This window comes from Mesoplodon mirus, assembly GCF_964341445.2.
Source record: "Mesoplodon mirus genome assembly, chromosome: 7".
NCBI classification, from domain to species: domain Eukaryota; kingdom Metazoa; phylum Chordata; class Mammalia; order Artiodactyla; family Ziphiidae; genus Mesoplodon; species Mesoplodon mirus.
The window spans coordinates 26,346,087-26,368,130 of NC_138983.1; the positions used below are offsets into that span (position 1 = coordinate 26,346,087).

General features: G+C 40.4%; 1 protein-coding gene across 1 annotated transcript; it reads right to left on the reverse strand.

Annotated features, from left to right (window-relative positions):
* Positions 1 to 35: 35 nt before the first annotated feature.
* On the reverse strand, positions 36 to 19,555 carry DEPDC7 (DEP domain containing 7). Its single transcript, XM_082627304.1, has 9 exons — positions 19,308 to 19,555; positions 8,672 to 9,062; positions 6,955 to 7,082; positions 5,951 to 6,140; positions 2,371 to 2,582; positions 1,143 to 1,285; positions 840 to 965; positions 650 to 728; positions 36 to 330 (listed from the first exon to the last, which is right to left on the reverse strand). Exons 1-9 carry the CDS (start codon positions 19,378 to 19,380, stop codon positions 137 to 139), a joined length of 1,536 nt encoding a protein of 511 aa, XP_082483430.1. The 5' UTR covers positions 19,381 to 19,555; the 3' UTR covers positions 36 to 136.
* Positions 19,556 to 22,044: the final 2,489 nt, after the last annotated feature.

Sequence of the window (22,044 nt, forward strand, 5' to 3'; positions counted from 1 at the left end):
CAAAAAGTTATACAAAAAAGTTTTATTAAGTACAGTTTCATATTTAGAAGAACATCCAATATTACAATGTGATTGGATCTTTAGGATACGTAATTTATTCTTAAAATACACAAGTTATATACAGACACTGGAACACTCAGTCCCCAAAATACTCAATAAAGATGTCTGGGTGACACTTATAGAACTGACCTAGCAATTTTTTCTTCTCTTTGGCAGAAAGTTTTGAATCCTCATCAATATTTTTTAGTAAATTCATTAGCTCATCCTTGGTTGTCTTCCTTGTATGGTCAGAATAATCACTTTGATCAATTCTCTGGCAATAAATATATCCTTAAAGTTTAAAAGTAAAAAGTTCAGTTAATGAATCTATTCCTCAGACTTAACTAGAAAAATCAAGCAACACTTTTATACTTATATATTTTTTCCCCATTTTGCAAAATGCATGTAAAGATGCTAAGCACTGCTGACTTTCTAACCCTGTCAAGTTGCTTTTTGACATAAGGAGCCTCTCAGCTAAGTCTGGATGGCTCTGAGGAGATTGATTAGAGTCTAGTTGAAATTAAAGTGCAACTACTTAGAGCAAAACACTTTCAAATAAACACCAGGAATTTATCCTTGTGAGACATGGAAGTAGTATTTCTCAGATTACCTGTGTCTCTGTTTGGATCTCTTCCCTTCTGAATGTCCATGAGCTTAACACTGACAATTTTATGTAGAGTTCCAGGAATCTTAAAAAAAAAAAAAAAAAAAAAGAAGAAGGAACATGGAACATTATTCAAATGCATTTTAATCTAGTGATCTATTACATAAGTTCAACTTAACTACTTTCAGAGTTTTACCTTAAAAACATCTTTTTGATGATCCATTAAAAAGAGTACCAGAAGATCAGTTTTGCCTTTGGATAAATTTTTATTGTCAACAATAGCTTTTGAGAATATCCTTTTCACAACCATTCGGTTGTCACTCTATAAAAATAAAACAATACACACCCAATGGTATATATTTTTAAGAATTGTAATATAAAAGGGAATATTAAATATTAATAGCTACTATCCGTTTCAGCATAATTGATGCTGACGATGGATATGTCCTATAAATATTACAGATACTGAATACAATTAACATTTAGGCAAAAGACTTACTTCTTTCTGTAATTTCAATTCAGAAGGATGTGCTGCAACAGCCATGAAATACAGTAGTCTTCTAAATTCTTCTCTATTTTGGGAATCCAAAAGCTTTAGAAAGAGCTGAGTAGCTTCTAATGCTATTTCAGTCTTCCCATTCACTTCAGCCAAAAGAAAAAAAAATGCTTTTAATTTTGACCAGACACGACTATATCAAAGGGAACAAAATTCAAGTTAGAGCTTACGCTAATCAGTAAACTTATCCAAAACGATGTTCAAAAGCAAAACAAAAAGGCTAGGAATTACAATGAATGACCAATACCATCAAGAAAGCCTATACTTGGGACTTCCCTGGTGGCACAGTGGTTAAGAATCTACCTGTCAATACAGGGGACACAGGTTCGATCCCTGGTCCGGGAAGATCTTGCATGCCGCGGAGCAACTAAACCTGTGCGCCCCAACTACTGAGCCCACATGCCACAACTACTGAAGCCCACGTGCCTAGAGCATGCTCTGCAACAAGAGAAGCCACCACAATGTGAAGCCCACGCACCTCAGGGAAGGGTAGCCCCCGCTCGCTGCAACTAGAGAAAGCCCGCACGCAGCAACAAAGACCCAACACAGCCAAAAATAAATAATAAATTAATTTTTTTTAAAAAGCCTATACTCAAATTGGCCAGTCCTAAGTCCTTGTCATACACAAATCTTAAGATGTTAAATCTAATTTGGCTTTGTAAATAAATTCTCAGCCTATGTTTTCCAATAATTCACTACATTTCGAGGGTACACTTTGTATACAGTACTCATGTATCCAACTCTACCTGAGAAAAATAAAGGATTCTCTGAAACCTGCAACTTGTTTTCAACAAGCCATATGGAACAGTCTGGCTCACTGGTACAGAGACAAAGCAGAGTGTCTGCCATTTGAAGAGAATGAAGGGGGAATGGTGATAGTGCTGATAACACTTTCTGAAAACGAGAATTGCTACTCTATGCTTATTAAGCTTCCAGTGAATGAGAGCAGCATTCTCCTGTAGCAACCAGAAGTCCCTGGATAACTTCAGAGCTTATTAAAGCCTCTTTCCAAATGAGGCCTAGAAGTTTCGGAAAAAACACACTTTCCATGGATTAATTCAGATCCACTCTCAGCTTGAAGTAGTACCATTTTGTTTAATTTTGAGGACAAGTAACTTTTTCCTGTTCCCTCCAAAAGAGAAAGTCTTGTATCCAGTAACATCTTACTTACCTAAAAGTTCTGCAATTCCATTATGAACATCAGATAGGTGATTTAACAGAGGTTCCCTACTACTGTAATATTTACTAATGGCATCAAACAGAAGTTCTTTCACTAAGTCTATTCTATCTGGTTGCTCAGGAAAGTTTCTGCTTATGTCTACAACCATCTGGTCTGGAAGGTATTCCAAGCAGTCAATTGCTGAAGAAAGCCACTCATCTTCCCTATGGGAGAAAATAATTATTACTTTAAAAAGCAAAGGATAACCAACATATACTCAGTACCTAATTTACTAGCTATTTCAAGTTTTCTACCAGAATAAATCTCTATATACCTAGATAAAGAGATGTGTAATTCTTTTTAATATATAGCTAGATCATGAATCACAGACAAAAAGTTGGGTTTAATATGTCTTTTTTTTTTTAAGTGAAAACAGTATCCATCCACTACAATATAGGCCTGAGAAAGACATCAAAATTCAAACTCTGCTCCTTAAATTTACTATGGAGGTCCAGAAACTCTAAGTTGCTTGCTCAGGGTTCCAGGTAGGACTAGATCCCAGATCTGACTCCTAGACCAGCATTTTTCTAATATAGTATTGCTTACTTCAAAGCTCTGTGTATGATCTATCATCTCTGACTTTGGCTAGAAGAGAATACAGGAAGATAAGGTACAGTTTCAAAATAATTAAATATTAATTACCATTTCTAATAAAATGCCAGTTGGGTAACTTCAGAAAATTGCTACATCTCAAGGAACATAATGACTAAGTTTTTTGTTTGTTTGTTTGTTTTTTTGCGGTATGCGGGCCTCTCACTGTTGAGGCCTCTCCCATTACGGAGCACAGGCTCCGGACACGCAGGCTCAGCGGCCATGGCTCATTGGCCTAGCCGCTCCGCGGCACGTGGGATCTTCCTGGACTGGGTCACGAACCCGCGTCCTCTGCACCGGCAGGCGGACTCTCACCCACTGCGCCACCAGGGAAGCCCTAAGTTTTTTTTTTTTTTAACATCTTTATTGGAGTATAGTTGCTTTACAATGGTGTGTTAGTTTCTGCTTTATAACAAAGTGAATCAGCTATACATAAACATATATCCCCATATCTCCTTCCTCTTGCCTCTCCCTCCCACCCTCCCTATCCCACCCCTCTAGGTGGACACAAAGCACCTAGCTGATCTTCCTGTGCTATGCGGCTGCTTCCCACTAGCTATCTATTTTACATTTGGTAGTGTATATATGTCCATGCCACTCTCTCACTTCGTCCCAGCTTACCCTTCCCCCTCCCTGTGTCCTCAAGTCCATTCTCTACATCTGCGTCTTTATTCCTGTCCTGCCCTTAGGTTCTTCAGAACCTTTTTTTTTTTTTTTTAGATTCCATGTATATGTGTTAGTATACGGTATTTTTCTCTTTCTGACTTACTTCATTCTGTATGACAGTCTCTAGGTCTATCCACCTCACTACAAATAACTCAATTTTGTTTCTTTTTATGGCTGAGTAATATTCCATTGCATATATGTGCCACATCTTCTTTATCCATTCATCTTCAGAATGACTAACTTTTAATATTCAATTTGTTAATATATATAGTTTTAAAAAAATCATGTCCTCCACTGCTGTGGACTCAGAACAATTAATTCTGCCACCACCCAAGTCATGTCATCTCCTCTGGTCATCAGCTTCATCATAAGATGTAGATAGATGAACTTTAAGGTCAATTTCTGATTCTGTACTTAAAATTTAAGGTAATCATAAATTTTTTTCACATGTTACTTTAGATTGTAGAAATGTAATTTAAATTCTTGTAGAGGGCTTCCCTGGTGGCGCAGTGGTTGAGAGTCCGCCTGCCGATGCAGGGGACATGGGTTCGTGCCCCGGTCTGGGAAGATCCCACATGCCGCAGAGCGGCTGGGCTCGTGAGCCATGGCCGCTGAGCCTGCGCATCCGGAGCCTGTGCTCCGCGACGGGAGCGGCCACAACAGTGAGAGGCCCGTGTACCGCAAAATAAATAAATAAATAAATAAATAAATAAATAAATTCTTGTAGAATAATAAGCTTCCTCTTTATATAGAGTTCAATAAGTATGTTGGGATTAATTTTTTCACATAAGGGTTTAAGCTACCTTTTGACATTCAACTGTTTATTAATAATTCATTAGAATGTAGAAATGGTGAAGTACTAAAAATATAAGTTGTATTCCTTTCAAACATTTGCATCTTCCTAACTACTGGAACACTATCTACTAAGGCAAAAATCACTAAAAGTTAAATAAACTAGAAAATACAAGATTTTAACATTTAATAATTTTACTTAGGGGAAGAGTTTCAAGGTTATAAGGAATATAGAACTCCTCCTTAAGGAAAAATAAAGTCATAATTCCCTTAGCATCTGGAGTTAAGCCTTCAAGTTTTTAATCAGGAGAGTGTAGTCAGAGGTGAGAGCAAGAGTTATTTTCATGATGTTTCTTTAATAAAACTAGTTAATTTAAAAACATACTTATTTTTTTAATTGTTATTTTTAATATGGTTGTAAAACTAAATATAATGGCAGAACTAATTCTTAAAAGAGAACTCATGTATGAAAAGTATAGTAAACTCAATATAAAATAATAGATTTTTATCACAACAACCAGGAAGTTGGTGATGCAGTAAAATAAATATATATATATATGCTTAACTTATAATACATATGGGATAAGTATATATTCCTTTTTTTTAAACATCTTTATTGGAGTATAATTGCTTTACAATGCTGTGTTAGTTTCTGCTGTATAACAAAGTGAATCAGCTATATGTATACATACATCCCCATATCCTCTCCCTCTTGCATCTCCCTCCCACACTCCCTATCCCACCCCTCTAGGTGGTCACAAAGCACCGAGCTGATCTCCCTGTGCTATGTGGCTGCTTCCCACTAGCTATCTATTTTACATTTGGTAGTGTATATAAGTCCATGCCACTCTCTCACATTGTCCCAGCTTACCCTTCCCCCTCCCGTGTCCTCAAGTCCATTCTCTACATCTGCGTCTTTATTCCTGTCCTGCCCCTAGGTTCATCAGAACCATTGTTTTTTCTTTTTAGATTCCATATATATGTGTTAGCATATGGTGTTTGTTTTTCTCTTTCTGACTTACTTCACTCTGTATGACAGTCTCTAGGTCCATCCACCTCACTACAAATAACTCATTTCAAAAAACACATATTTAATACACATTCTAGAAGACTATAAAAGCATATATAGTTAAAGGAGTCTAAGAATTTGACAAATCTGTTCATTTTGTTCCAGGTCCCTTTGAAGACCAGACAGCTCTAAGAGAGCAGACAGCCCTACATTTTAACAAAGAAGATGGAACATAATAATTTTCTTCACTTGATGTGCAAGTGAGATATATGTGAAACAAAAATGAATATGAAAAATAATGACATTTAAATCTCGTTAATTTTGACCAAGGTAATTTTGTTCATTTTTCCCAATACTGATAATATCAACTGACAAAGCATATCTGATCGTATGGACAGAAGAAGTCAAAAGATTATCTTAAAACTAATATCTTCCTATAAACACACTCAAATTATTATATGTATTTCCACATACTGAGATTCACTGTAAGCCTTGAGAATCCCTCGATCCAGATAGTTCCTGTTGCTGACCAAGTCAGGCTGCCTCGTAGGGTGAGTAACGTTAGGTACCACCTCTTGCCGTTTGAGGAGGGAGTCAAGGAGTGGAAGGTCTATAAGTTGTAGCAGACGCCCAACTGTTTCTTCTTGCCATACTTCATTAATAACTGCACAGGGAAAATAACAAGGGGAAAAGTAATGATTAATAGTTACTACACGCTCACCACAATATCTGCCTAGGCAGGTCTAAGCTAATAAACTTGTGGCAAAAGAAAAAAAAAAAAAGAAGAAGAAAGAGAGTCAATTTTATGAAGTAGTTTCCTATAACAAAGTAAAACAATTCAAGATTTGTTTAAAGTGTAGGAGAACAGACTTTGGACAACAGGAATTCTTTTCATTTTTGTACTGTAAAAAGCAATACGGCTTGATAAGAGATCAAGTCATATAACATGTTAATAAGGACTTTGGAAGAAAGAATGATTCATTCAATCTGAAAACTGGTTTGAAACCACTGGCTGCAGATTATTCCGCTCAGGGTTTCCACAACTGGGATGGGGGAGGGAAGGTGGAAATCAGTCATTAAAACCACATTCCACTGCCACAGACAAGGAAGAACATATAACCCTGTTAATGTTTTAATATAATTCTCAAATTTTTATTTAACCTAATAAAATTTTAGGGAAAGATATATCTGAGAGCAGATTTCAAATAAATTTTTTAAAATCTGCATGTAAAACATTTCAGATTTGAATCTCTGCCAGCTGATAGGACAAAAGTCAGTGTTCCAGAATTGCAACACTGATCTATTTGTTAAAGATAATAGACCTCTGTTAAAACTTAATATAAACAGCTTTAATACACAGTGTGCTCTTTCTTTATGCTCTGAATATCTAAATTCTAATAAAGGTTAAGATTGAAAAAATTTAAATAACTTTATTTGAAGTCAGTCTTCTATTTCTTCCTGTATCATCTTTAGCTTACCTTGTGGAGACAAGTTTGCAGAGATATTTACGTGAGGGGATTCAGCAGGCTTTAAACTCAGATTTTCCCACAGATCCTCTAAACTTGCAGATTTGATATCAGAGGACTTAAATAATGCATCTGCATACCTAAAATGAATTTATTTCATAAATTCCTGTTTATTAGTAAGCCTACAGAAATATTTTTGAATCTGAGAGCTAAGAGTTTCTAGAAAGTTTATGTACTTCAGAGCAAAAACATAACAAATACAAATTCTGAGAGTAGAATGAAATACAAAAACATCCCATCTTCTTTCTCAAGTCTGAATATACACACTCTACATAAATCCTCCTTTGAGCATTTAGATTTAAGTAATTCAATGACTAAAATGTTAGTCGCCAATTTTAAAACATAATCAAACACAGTCAAACTTCATTATGCTTACTGTTTTTATTAGTTATCTCTCTTTCCGGGGCATCCTCTGGTAGATAGTGCTCAAATACAGAACTATAATCTCTTAATTCTGAAACCCAAAAAGCTTTGAAAAATTTGAAGTTTATTCAGAATTCATATAGTGACAAAACCTGTTCTGAGACTATCACAGCCTTTATCTATCCCAGTTAGTATGAATATTTTCACTGCAGAAATACTAATGTGTTTGATTACCAGATGCTGTCCCAGATCCCTCTCGGAGTGTGATCTAGTAAATGATATATGTACATAATGACCTTTCTAAAATCTCCAAAGTTCCAAATTCCTAAACACATCTGTTCCCAAAGGTTTCAGATAAAGCACGTGGACCTACATTTGGAAAGTACTGATTGTGCCCTACCTTATCCTCCTACTTCCTTCCTATATAGAAAGAGGTAAATTTTATCATGTTTTAAACATAGAGTTAAAAAAAATTTTGAAAGTCAATACACTAAAACTCTGACTTTGGGTCAGGTCTGAATTGTAAGATCTTCAATTACATGGTCACCTTTTCAAAGCTTAGCTGAGGGGAATAAAAGGGAAAAGTTTTATCTCATGACAAATAACTAAGCTAGCTATGCATTTATCACCTACATCCATTTCAATCACTGGGTTCTACAATTCTGTCCCCCAGGCTCCCTTTAAATGATTCCTGCTTCTCCACCACTGCTGCCTACTTCCCCCTCATCTGTAGACCACAATATTGCAAGATTCCTCTCCCCATTAGGCTGTCCATATAGCTGCCTAATTTTAGGCAATCTCATCATGCTTAACGTCTTTCTGTGGCCTCCCCAACATCTGTGTGATCACGTGCAAACTCCTTAAAATGTCCTATGAAACTTTCTGCATACTGGCTCCTTTCATATTTCACATCTGCTATTTTCTGGATTCTAGTGACAACCCACCTGCTTGTCTTCACCTCTCCTGTTCTCATACCACTTTGCGTATAAACTCTCTAACATTTTTTATAGTGTAATTGTAACCTGAAGCAGAAAAATCAAAGTTTGTTAATGGTTTCTGCTAAATATATGAACAAACAAGAATTCTAGGAGATACCAAATAAACAAAAGTTTGCTCTACTTTATCAAATTTACCCACAGACCCAGATTTTAGCCTAACTTACTGTTCCAAAAATAACAAAGACAGTCAGCATTTCATTAAAAAGTAGACAAAATCCTGCCAATATTATGAGACTGACACTCTACCTACTGCACTAAAGAGGCACCTCCCCCTGGCAATATTAAATGAAAATCTAACACAGACTAACCTGGAAGGTGAAAACAGTTTGTTCTCTTTGCCTAATTGACTGTCTTGGTTAGGTATCGTTGTGAATCTATAAAGGCTGCAACTACTATCTTCAAATGTAGGTTTTTTGTCTTTTCCAAAGACTTTGGTCGGAACTGCTTCAAATACTTTGTAGTCCATAAGTGCTTGACACACTCTCACCACTTTGGCCCGAGGAATATCTACATCACCAAAGTATTTATTCTGAATTAGGTGAGAAAAAATGACATCCACAGCTTCCGAACCAACAAAACAGTCATTGTGTCTTTTTAAATGATGCCTTCGTTTTTTCACCTCCACTTGTGTTTGAAGAGTGTTTATAATGCTGCTCCATACATATGTGGCTCCAAATGGCTTCTGGGCTACACTGAAACCTGGAGTGGGAAAAATCACAGAGTCACCTCACTCATTTGTAATAAGGTCTAAGCAATCCTTAAGCAAATCTTAATCAAAGATTAAGATTTAAATCTTAAACTTTGCTTAACTCTTAAGCAAAGTTATTAATAAGAAACAATTATGAGGGCAGCTTGTTATTGAAATATGAAATTATTAGTAGCAACTCATTAAAAAATGTAGTGCCTACTATATGCTAAACACTGTTCTATGTGCTAGGATACAAGAGTGGGCAAAATAAAGTCCCTGTTCTTATAGACTTATTCTTTGTGGGAAGATACAGACATTATGTATATGTTAGATCAGTGCCAAGAAGAAAAATAAAGCCAGGTAAGAAAGAGAATGCTGTTTTAGATGGGAGGTCAGAAAAGACCTCTTTGACATGGTGATCTCTGAACAGAAGCCTGCGTAAAACCTGGGGGCAAGCTGTGCAGTTATCTGGGGAAAGAACAGAGAGAACAGAAAGAGCAAAGGCCCTGAGGAGGGGGTGTACTCCGCTATGAGAACAGGAAGGAGGCCACCATGACCTGAGTAGGTGACCAAGGGAACGAATAGTAGGAAGTGAGATCAGAGAGGATTGACAATGAGGTTTGGAGTGGGGGATGCAGATCAAGCAGGACCTTGTGGCAGTTACCAATTACGTACAAGAACTCTATTAAATGCCTTATATAAATGCTCTAATCTTCAACAGCAACCCTGTGAAGCAGACATCACCTTTATTTGAGAGATGCAAAACAGATTCACAGAGGTTAAGTGTAACTTCCAGACATTATATTGTAAGAGGTGGTACTGGGATTTGGTTCACGGTTTATACGATTTCAAAGCATTTATCAGTCAGATAAGGCAGACATACAGACAGACAGATATATAGTTATAGATATACATACGCACACGATGCTTACTGGAATAAACTAATTTTTTTAAAGCTTCTTATTATGCAGACTCATGAGTTAAGTGCTTTGTTAAACAGGATAAACTAACAGCTTGGTTCCTGTTCAATAGGAGCTTATAGCCTATTGCAAAGATAGGAAAAGCACAGAAATAAAGTAAGGTTTTTTTTTTTTTGCGGTACGCGGGCCTCTCACTGCCGTGGCCCCTCCCATTGCGGAGCACAGGCTCCGGACGCGCAGGCCCAGCGGCCATGGCTCACGGGCCCAGTCGCTCCGCGGTATGTGGGATCCTCCCAGACCGGGGCACGAACCCGTGTCCCCTGCATCGGCAGGCGGACTCTCAACCACTGCGCCACCAGGGAAGCCCAAGTAAGGTTTTAGAAAACGTGCTTTCAAAGATCCATCACATTCTTCCTCATTTTAATAAATTGATATTTGGCATAACTACAAAGAAGAAAAGGAGAAACAATTAAAAGAAAGTGGACCTTAAGTTTTAGTAAGCTGATGGAGCTAAGTGTAGCTAATCGTCAGCCTGGTGGCTAGCTGGCTTGCTCTCTTTTTATGTAAACACATAGTATGCCTTTTTATGTGTTATACCTTTTTTTTTTTTTTTTTTTTTTTTTTTTGCGGTATGCGGGCCTCTCACTGTTGTGGCCTCCCCCGCTGCGGAGCACAGGCTCCGGACGCGCAGGCTCCGCGGCCATGGCTCACGGGCCCAGCCGCTCCGCGGCATATGGGATCCTCCCAGACCGGGGCACGAACCCGCATCCCCTGCATCGGCAGGCGGACTCTCAACCACTGCGCCACCAGGGAGGCCCTGTGTTATACCTTTTAATGGCCCTCTGAATATTCAGTTGTTCTCATTTTTAAGCCCCCATTTTTGTTAAGTATATAACTCCTTTATTTTCAAGATATTTTGGCAGAGAAACTGAAAACTGATTACATCCCTTAAGGTAGTCTAAGAAGGAAAATAATATGCAACAGTACAACAATAAGGAATAAGGGGACTTATAATTAAAGAAACTCCTACTTGAAATTACCTTCCTGTTTTTTTTAGATAAAATAAATATGTAAGATGAAAGCAAAGTTTCTGAAGCACATTAAAACTCCACTTGGGAATTCCCTGGTGGTCCAGTGGTTAGCACTCGTGCTTCCACTGCCAGGGGCCCGGTTTCCATCCCTGGTTGGGGAACTAAGATCCTGCAAGCCATGCGGCGTGGCTAAGAAAAAAAAAAAAAAAAAAAACTCCACTCAATGCACTAGAGTCATAAATTTTAAGTGGGTCATTTGAAATTCATCTTTTTGTGTTGCAATAAATATAGGGAGTGTAGTGAACCACAGTGTATTTACCTATAGTGTAATTTTGTAGCTACCATAAAAATTACTAACATACACACAGAAACACAGAAAACCCTTTATTGTTTGTTTGTATATTTCCAATACCAAAAGTAGATGGGTAATTTTACTACCTATCCATTATTATGATGTTAGTTTAAAATAATCAGCAAGATTGTTGGTTTTTTTTTTTCGTTACACAGGCCTCTCACTGTTGTGGTCTCTCCCATTGCGGAGCACAGGCTCTGGACACACAGGCCCAGCGGCCATGGCTCACGGGCCTAGCCAATCCGCGGCATGTGGGATCTTCCCGGACCGGGGCATGAACCCATGTCCCCTGCATTGGCAGGCGGACTCTCAACCACTGCGCCACCAGGGAAGCCCAAATTGTGGGGTTTTTTAATTAATTAATTAATTTATTTTTATTTTTGGCTGCAGTGGGTCTTCGTCACTGCGCACGGGCTTTCTCTAGTTGTGGTGAGCAGGGGCTACTCTTCGTTGCGGTGTGCGGGCTTACTGCGGTGGCTTCTCTTGTTGCAGGGCACGGGCTATATGCGCGTGGGCTTCAGCAGTTGTGACACACGGGCTCAGCAGTTGTGGCTCGCGAGCTCTAGAGCACAACCTCAGTAGTTGTGGCACACGGGCTTAGTTGCTCCGTGGCACGTGGGATCTTCCCGGACCAGGGCTCGAACCCGTGTCCCCTGCATTGGCAGGTGGATTCTTAACCACTGCATTACCAGGGAAGTGCCAGCAAGATCGTTTATAATTATCAAAATTATATTTTAAAATTCCAGATACTTCATAATTCATTACTAAACAAAGAAGGAAGTAATTGATGCTAGTTTTCCAAATATGTGAGCCGTTTTTTATTTTATTTATTTATTTATTTATTTATTTATTTATTGCTGTACGCGGGCCTCTCACTGCTGTGGCCTCTCCCGTTGCGGAGCACAGGCTCCGGACGCACAGGCTCAGCGGCCATGGCTCGCGGGCCCAGCCGCTCCGCGGCATGTGGGATCCCCGGGACCGGGGCACGAACCCGTGTCCCCTGCATCGGCAGGCGGACTCTCAACCACTGCGCCACCAGGGAAGCCCGTGAGCCGTTTTAAGAACTGAATTATGGAAACTCAACTAGATAAATCAAGCTGAAACTAGACTTACCACTGGTACTGTATTTAGTCTCTACTGAGTAGAGCCAGAATCATGCACTGGATGGATTCTCAAAATATGTCCAGGTCATTCCCCTGGTATCCAGAACTAGGAGTAGCTGTACTGTTTCCAGCCACTATGACTAAATAAAAGGAGGATTAGCACTTAATGTTCTTAACTTCCTAACATACCAGAGATTATAGCTGAGATTTAAATGAACTTAATGCCTGTTCTTTAGTCTTTTTTCAAATCTTCATTATATTATTAATAGTAGCTAACATTTGAGGACTGACAATATGACAAGCTCTGCCTTCTCTCATTTAATCCTGATAAACTTCTCTAAAATAGTTATTAATAATCCTATTTTGAAGAAATTGAGGCTCAGTGAATTAAACAAACTTACCCTCAGTTTTACAGGTAGTAAATATATACTAGCTTTTCTTAGCACTTAAATATAAATATATTAAAAGTAAGTCAGCAGGGCTTCCCTGGTGGTGCAGTAGTTAAGAATCCCTCTGCCAATGCAGAGGACATGGGTTCGAGCCCTGGTCCGGGAAGATCCCACATGCCGCGGAACTTCTAAGCCCATGCACCACAACTACTGAAGCCCTTGTGCCTAGAGCCCGTGCTCCACAACAAGAGAAGCCATTGCAATGAGAAGCCCGCACACTGCAACGAAGAGTAGCCCCTGCTCGCCGCAACTAGAGAAAGCCCACACGAAGCCACGAACACACAGTGCAGCCAAAAATAAATGAATTAAATAAATTTTTTTAAAAAGCTTTGTGAAAAAAAAAAGTTAGCAGGTAGTTTTAGCATTAACCTTTCATTGAAGACTTGGATTAACTGAAAGAGCTTTAAGTGAGCCAATGAGATTAAAGAAACAAACAAAAAAACAACTTTAAGATTTCTGAATCCTTAACCAAGCTATTTAAAAACACTTAGTAGTCATTACTCCTAAAATAAGATAGTTATCGTAATTCTATGATATATACTATCCATAGTACACAGGAAAGGAAAATAGGCAAGGTTCAAACTTGTAGAGCTCAGGTTGCCTATTAAGTACCAACAAAACAGACTTCTGGGCTAGTAATAATACTAAAGATGAAACACATAAATCATAACAGCTGAGCTACAAGTAAGTTAGCATAAAAACCCTAAAAGATAAAGCTGACTCACTTATTAATTTGAGATCAATAAGACAACTGATGGGGGTGAGAGCCTCAATGATGTGAAAAAGGCTAATCTTCACAGGGGAATTAAGAATATATTTCCCCATATTAACTTGCTGTTTAAATATGGAAAATCAGGAAGTCTTGCAGGTTGGATAACACAATATAAAAGATTAAAGAACGGGTTAGAGCAGGATAGTAGGCACCTGTGAGCCATACACTGTTTCCAGAGTTCTCCAGGCATAATATAATGCAGCCCTTTCAGGTCCCCTCTGTTCTCACTGACCATTAATTCCCAACCATTGCATCCTGGGATATTTCCCCTTAAGCATCACCACCCGCAGACCCAAACTAACTCATGTTCATACAGATATTTTAATACATAATCTACCCTGGACTTGACGAGTAAATGTGCCAAAACCCACACCAGGATAACCTGTTTTTTTAATGCTGACTTCACCAGTTGAACACAGATCCCCCACATGCTGGTTTGAAACTTATTTATCATCATCTAAGAGCTGAAATGACCATTGGTATCGCTGACCATGGCCCAGTAAGATGAATTATTGTGACTTCTAAACAGGATTCGAGAGACCCGAAGAATACAATGAATGTTTTGTAAGTCTAGCAATCAGAATTTAAGCTTCAGCTTGTCCTCAAACTTCACTTGCATATGAGCTTGACAATTCTTTAAAATTCATCACTGTCTACATCTTGATGCTTCTTTGTTTACATTTGGTTAAGCATGTTCTAAAAGCATCATGACCTAATGATCAAAGTCTAGAGACCAGCTGCGATAACCCTGAATAACAGACTTAACTTTTATAATTTGTTTTCTTCATTTACTGATACAAGAATTAAACACTATGTTTAAGGTATGTTTCAGGTCTAAACTGCTGATTTGCAGGACTTTAGAGACTAAAATTATATCTCTCTCCATTTAGACATGGTCATTGAACACCAAACAAAATATGTAAGAAATGAAGCATAGGAACAAATTTGACCTGTCGGATAAAAAGCTTTGAGAAGCTATCAAGAGGCTCAGAAACTGTTTTAAACTAGATCTATAACATACTACACATGTTCTTGAGCACTATATAAATCTAGGCTAGTTAACATTCAGTTTTCAAGCAGGCTCTTCTTTATCTGTGTGAAAACAACAGCTATTTTTCAAAAGCAAAGACCCATCCTTTGCATGTATTTGATATCTACCCAAAAAAGTTTACCAGCCATAAAAAAAGTTAAACTTCTAATATTGAACTTATGTGTATTTGTAACACTACTAATAATCATCTTTACTTCTAAAAAGGTACACTAAATAGTCAAGTTATTATAATAATAATTCCTTAAAAATCAAGTCATAAGGCAGATAGGTCAAGAAATTACATTTACTCATTAAGTCACAAGGGGATAATCAGCATCAACCATGATCTGTGCAGTCAGCATCAACTATGGCCCTGCTGTGAAAACCAATTTAAGGGTGAAAACAATTCTATAATCATTTCAATCAGTGAGATTATATTAACTCCTTAGAAGATCAATAGACACATTATAAAACTGGATCCCACTGTAAGGTAAACGTACACACAAGAGTTACTAAAACATGCTACTTCTAAATGAATATGTAACAATTTTATTTTCATTTTTGGACATTACACTGCCCCCGCCCCCAACACACACAAAAGAAAAGAATTCAGATAGCTCATGTTAGGCAGTTTTGCACAAAACTTAAAGAAACAGTGAGCTAGTGCTGTATTTCATTCAAATTTCCTTATACTTCACAGAGGTTCAAATTATTCAATACTTGTTAGTTGTAGATTACTGCCAACTATTAAAATATTTTAAAGAAGGGTTAACAGTGGTTCTTAGTGGGTGATTTTACTCCCCCCAGACATCTGGCAATGTCTGGAGCCATTTCTGGTTGTTATAAGCTGAGGAGGGAGAAATGCTACAGATGTTTAGTGGGTAGAGGGGCCAGGGACACTGCTTAACATTCTACAGTGACAGGCCAGCTCCCGCAACAACAAAGAAAATGTCAGCAGCGCCGAGGTTCAGAAACCCTAGGTTACTTGAATACTGTTTAGACATGGAAACTTGTGTTAATGCAGCAGGCACAGTGCTAGGTTCTGTGAATAGAAAAAGACAAGAGTGTGGGGTTCTGGAGTCCCAGAGAGCTTGGTTCTCTATTCTTGGCTCCATCATTACTAATAATGCAATCTTGGGCAAACTGCCTAACTTTTTTGGTGCAAAACAGACTTAATTCCACTTCTCTCAGTTACTGTGAAGGTCATCTAAGATATATATGTAAAGTGGCTGGCACGTACCCAGCAATTAACAGACGTATAAAAACGAAAGGGGAGGGGCTTCCCTGGTGGCGCAGTGGTTGACAGTCCGCCTGCTGATGCAGGGGACACGGGTTCGTGCCCCAGTCCGGGAAGATCCCACATGCTGCGGAGCGGCTGGGCCCGTGAGCCATGGCCGCTGAGCCTGCGCGTCCAGAGCCTGTGCTCCACAACGGGAGAGGCCACGACAGTGAGAGGCCCGCATATCACACAAAAAAAAAAACAAAAAAAAAAACGAAAGGGGAAATTGTCTCAATCTAGAAGAGCCAAAGGACATGTGGATTCACTGTAATGTAATATCCTGGATGGGACCCTGGAACAGAAAAAGGATATTAGGCAAAAACTAAGGAAACCTGAGTAAAAGTATAGACTATCAATATCGGTTCACTAATTGTGACAAATGTATTACACTAAATGTAAGATGTTAATCATAAGGGAAACTGAGTGAAGGGCATATGGGAACTCTAAGCACTAACTTAGTGACTTTTTGTAAATCTAAATCTATTCTAAAAATGTTTAAGTTTATTTAAAAAGTTTAAAAAAAGGAAGGTTTTTCCTTTTTTCCCTATTTCTTCCTCTTCCTTTCTTTGAACTAAGAAGACACAGTCCCCACCCTCAGTTTACCCTTTACCTATTCATACCACTTGGATGATGATGTCAAACTCTGAACAGTAGTCAGTCAAATAAAGACCACTAGCAGGTGAGATGACAAATGTGACACATACCAGAAGATTTAACTCCTCATTAGAAGATAACAAGTATATAAAATCCTAAATCAGGGCTTTCCTGGTGGCGCAGTGGTTGAGAGTCCACCTGCCGATGCAGAGGACACGGGTTCGTGCCCCGGTCCAGGAAGATCCCACATGCTGCGGAGCAGCTGGGCCCGTGAGCCATAGCCGCTGAGCCTGTGCGTCCGGAGCCTGTGCGTCCAGAGCCTGTGCTCCGCAACGGGAGAGGCCACAACAGTGAGAGGCCCGCGTACCGCAAAAAAAATAAAAAATTTAAAAAAATATCCTAAATCATTTAGGATTTGAGAGAATTTTTCTTAAGAATTATTTTTTTAAAAGAGGTTTTAAAACATTACTCACAGAATTGTTAAGACAAAGGAAAAGGACTACATTTCTTGGACATTAACTAAAATTTCATGAAAACAGATAAATGTAGAGAGCTGTGCTTTGAGTGTTAAAACTAGGCAGATGTGACTGAGTGGGGAAAACTTCCTATATGCCAGTATCAATACTGCAACACTTTTACTACATATTGGTTTTGGTAATCCAAAGTTTGTTTTCCTCTTACACAGCATTAGAGATGTCATGCTGAAGACTGACATTGCCTCTGAAAAGAAGGCTGCAGGTAAACTAAATAAAATAAATAAAGAACAATTTTAGAATATGTTTAGAGAACTATTAACAAAAGTAGACACTGGCCCCTGCTTTAATTCATACAGATTAATGAGATAGCATATGGGAAGTACTTTGAGCTCCCTGGAAAAGTGATACCAGGTGAATTCAAAGAATTAGGTTACAGTATAAAGGGATAACAGGATAACATACCACTTTCTTGCTTGACTATATTAAAAGACAAATTTCTTCAAACTACTTACTAAAGGTTAGCATACAGACTTTATTTCTTCTACATAAATCAGGTCCCTGGTTGTCACAGCCCCTTTAAACTATGGAAGAATTACTAATAGGTAGAGAAACAAAAATACAAAGCTGCTTGCCAGAGGACACAGAAAGAGAATGGCAGGGAACCAAGAACACAGGCTCCCATTACCATGCTCGCTAGGACTGTGACAAGGCAACTAAAGAGTGGGAAGGGGGATGAACATAGGATAACAGGTAGGGTTCCAACTGTAGCAACCAAAACAGATGAGAAAACCCAATGGGCCTTTCTCTGCCCACTGCACCTGGTGTGCAGAAGACAGTGGTCCTTTCCTTGGGTTCAAATTCGATGACCAGCACTTCAACTCTTCCCTCTGAGAGTCATCTACTTAATTTTGAATACATATTCCCTTATACGAAGAACCTGTTTACTAATGACCAAAGCTCAGAACAGGTATTTCAGCTGTTAGAGAAGACAGGGCTTTTAATCACATAAAATTTGGCAATTTCTTTCACCCAGAAAGTAAGCCTAAAGACTTCTCAAGACTGTTTCCAATATTATTTGATTTTATATTCCTAAACGATGAAGTATTTCCCTTCTCTTCACACTGTAAACACTGGAGAAATTCTGAATGTAGCCATCATGTGCTTATTTGAATCCTTTTAATTGGAGAGTAAGATTAATGTTAAGATCGCTCTTAGAAAAGTACAAATGAAAAGTGGTTCTCTATCACAATTTATCATTAGCATTTTGAAGATTAAAAGGAGCATTACTCATTGTAAGTTAAACAGAAAACTGGGGCCACTGAGATGCATCCAATTTGTCCTACATCAATCCACTGACCACTGTCACCTTGAGGAAGGAGTCACAGTTTCACTGGTTTGCTTTTACAAATGAAAGGCTTAATAATAAGCGAACTAATTCCTACAGCAACCCACATTGTAGCTACAGAAAGGGGGGAAAGTTGTAACTTCTCTAAATGGAAAACAAAAAAGCCAAGTATTATCTGTACCCCTTAACTCTATTAACTGAGACGTAGGGTATGCTAAAATCGGAATTTTAGAACCGATCATCCGATTCCGTTCAATTGTTTGGACATGTAAAGAAACCAAGATGTTAGCATACTAACATCCTAAGTAACCTGCCCCCCAGGACATGATTAAGCTGGCAACATTCACCAGTGTCTCTCCTTATCTCATGCAACCGTTGCAAAGGTAAATCAAAAACTTCTACTCATTGAAATACTGCTTATCCAGAAAGTGTAACTAATAAATACCTTTTATGCCAAGTTCCTGCCGGTAGAACTTAACGTAACAGAAACCTCTCACCACTCCCAGGAAGAGTCTGGGCAACAAACTGGGCAACAGAGGCACTGGGCCCCTGGCCATACTGTGGAGTCAAGGTTTGTGGCTTAGACAGTAACCAGTAATGATGTGGAGCACGTCTGGAGACCTACTGCAAGCGACCGGCACGCAGCTGGCGCACAGACTAGCGCGCGGTGAAGTTAAACTCCGGGTAACTTAGGAGAAAGCTAGCTACGAGGGCACCAGGGTCCGGCACAGCAGCTCACCGGCGGGGGCGCCGGCCCGAGCAGCCACAGCTGTGCGGAGCTCGCGGAGGCGGCCGCGGACCTGACTGTACCTGGCGGGATCCCCCGCCCGCGCGAGAACCTCAGCCTGCGCCCCCCGCCCGCCCTGTGACCCCCAGCGTCCCCAGACCGGGTCCTCGGCACCTACTGGGAGGCCTCTGCGCGGGACTCTGGAGAGCCGACAGGTTGAGCGCCGCCGCCTTCTCCCGCACCGTGGCCATGGCCGCAGCCGCGCGGACACCGCCGCCCCAGACCGCCGCACAACGAAGTGGGCGCCAGCACAGCCGCCGCCAGTTAACTGGCTCGGGATGGGGCGGGGCTCCCGCCAGGCCCAGTCCCCGCCCGGTGATCGGCTGCTGCGCGCCGCACGCCGCGGGTCACGTGCAGGCTGGGGCCGACTGTAACCTGAGGCCTCGCGGGCGAGGAAAAGGTGCGGACCCCATCCTCGAGGCAGCCAGGTGGGAAGTATTTCGGGGTGCTGCGCCCTGTGAGTCCGCGCCGGCCGCACGCAGCTCGCATCCCGCCCCCGCCGTCGGCACAGCCCAAGCGCAGGCAGAGGTATGCGCGCGGCAGGCTCAGACCAGCTGGGTGCAAAGCGCGTCCCGCCGTGGATTAGCTCTGGTGCTCGGCCAGCTGTTTAACTGTCTTGGGCTTCTGTGTCCTCACCGGTGACGCGAGGGCAGTATTAGTATCCGCTTCGCGGAATTTTTTTAATGAAGATTACACGAACCAATTCATGTATTTTAGTTGTTGGGTCTGGAACATACGTGCTTAAAATTATGTCACGGTGATAAGTGCCTCGAGTTTTTCACGCATCCCCACCTGTAAAGAACAAATCTTTATCTGTTTCAGGAGAGCAATGTCTAGAGGTCACAGTCAGGAGGGCAGCTGTCTGGCCTTGGGGCTGGCTGCCAAGGAAATCGGTGCCGCCTCCAAAGTAACTCTGGGTCAGGTGGGTAGGGACGGAGTTAGGAAAGAAGGGAAGGGGACTGTTAAGGGGAAGTTGAAAACGGGGAATCCAGGGATCCAGCGCTGGGGTACCTCTGAAAAGATGAGTGGTGTAAGAGACCGATAATTCAATTGCCAGATACTTAACCCCCCCCTTTTTTTTTCAAATTTGGGGATTTTGCAATCATGTTAAACCTTTGGTACATATAATAAATGCCTTCTTAGAAGGAGGATGCCTGCGTGATCAGGTTATAGACCAGAATGGTTTTTTTTTTTAATTAATTTATTTTACTTTTGGCTGCATTGGGTCTTCATTGCTGCGTGTGGGCTTTCTCTAGTGGTGGTGAGCGGGGGTTACTCTTTGTTACGGTGTGCAGGCTTCTCATTGCGGTGGCTTCTCTTGTTGTGGAGCACGGGCTCTAGGCGTGTGGGCTTCTATAGTTGTGGCGCAAGGGCTCAGTAATTGTGGCGCGCAGGCTCTAGAGCGCAGGCTCAGTAGCTGTGGCGCGTGAGCTTAGTTGCTCCATGGCATGTGGGATCTTCCTGGACCAGGGCTCGAACCTGTGTTCGATGTATTGGCAGGCGGATTCTTAACCACTGTGCCACCAGGGAAGCCTCAGAATGGTTTTTAAATGGGAGTTCATTACTTAGCTTATTGGAGGAAGCTCCTACACGTAGTTGCTTCAAAATACTAAGAAGAATACAAACATGTGGTTATTTCAAAGAGCACATACCAAGAAATTGCGACCCTAGGGACCCCAGTTCAGTGGGTTAGACGTGGGCCATTGCTGCTCCTAAGATTTAGAAACGGTTACCAGGGTTGTCCTTTTTTTAATGCGCTCTCGCCCCCTGGTGGTAGTAAAACCCAACCGCACCTCTGTTCAAGGAATTTTCCTTTGTCATTTCTCAGTTGACTACTCAGTTGACTACTGTATCCCAGAGATAAGATACAATTTAGGACGGGTTTCAGGTACTCAGTAGACCAATTAACTTTAGTCTACCCCATGCTGTGTAACTGAATGAACACACAAGTCCATCCTCACTACTTGGGGGGAAAAAAGCTCACCTTATATCTGAAAGCAAATCTTGACAAACACTAATATTGGGTCTTTTGAAAAAGGCAGGTGACCTCAGTGACTATTTTGATGATTTAAATAATATTTCAAAGAATTTTTACCAGCTTGTGCTGTCTTTGTGAAATGCTCTCTTTTACTTGTCCGCATTCTATGTATCTTGGAGGACTAATTCAAATCTCACCTTCTTTGCTGGACAGATTTTTCCAGATTACACTGCTATATCCCTTCTCTACAGACCCATGACATTTATCAAATACATTACTGTTTTATGGCCCCATCGTACTGATACTACCTAATTATTTCAGCACACACGTCTTGATTGCCTAGCAAAGTTGGAAAACTGTTCAGGGAAGGGAGAATATCTTAACCTCTCAGATTTCTTTCAACATTTGTCGTGTTGGGCACATAGTAGATGTCTTATATAGTAATGATTATCCTCATTAAAATACAGAGCTTTTAAAAATATCAGCTTCATGCTTTTAAAAATTTAATTTTGTTGTTGTTGTTTGTTTGTTTTTGTTTTGGCCACGCCATGGGGCTTGCAGGATCTTAGTTCCTCGACCAGGTTTTGAACCCACGCCCTCAGCAGTGAAAGCTAGAGTCCTAACCACTGGACCACCAGGGAATTCCCCAAATTTAATGTTTAGGAGCCTCTAGTTAAAAAATTTTTTAGGGCTTCCCTGGTGGCGCAGTGGTTGAGAGTCCGCCTGCCGATGCAGGGGACACGGGTTCGTACCCCGGTCTGGGAAGATCCCACATGCCGCGGAGCGGCTGGCCCGTGAGCCATGGCCGCTGAGCCTGCGTGTCCGGAGCCTGTGCTCCGCAAGGGAGAGGCCACAACAGTGAGAGGCCCGCGTACCG

Excerpts from the sequence above, each read along its gene's own strand:
- DEPDC7 (XM_082627304.1), bottom strand. The coding sequence starts at position 19,380 with ATGGCCACGGTGCGGGAGAAGGCGGCGGCGCTCAACCTGTCGGCTCTC. Across the intron at positions 2,583-5,950 it reads AAGGCTTACAGTGAATCTCA|GGAAGATGAGTGGCTTTCTT; the intron begins GTATGTGGAAAT and ends TTTCTCCCATAG. Across the intron at positions 1,286-2,370 it reads TGGAATTGCAGAACTTTTAG|TGAATGGGAAGACTGAAATA; the intron begins GTAAGTAAGATG and ends TTTTGGCTGAAG.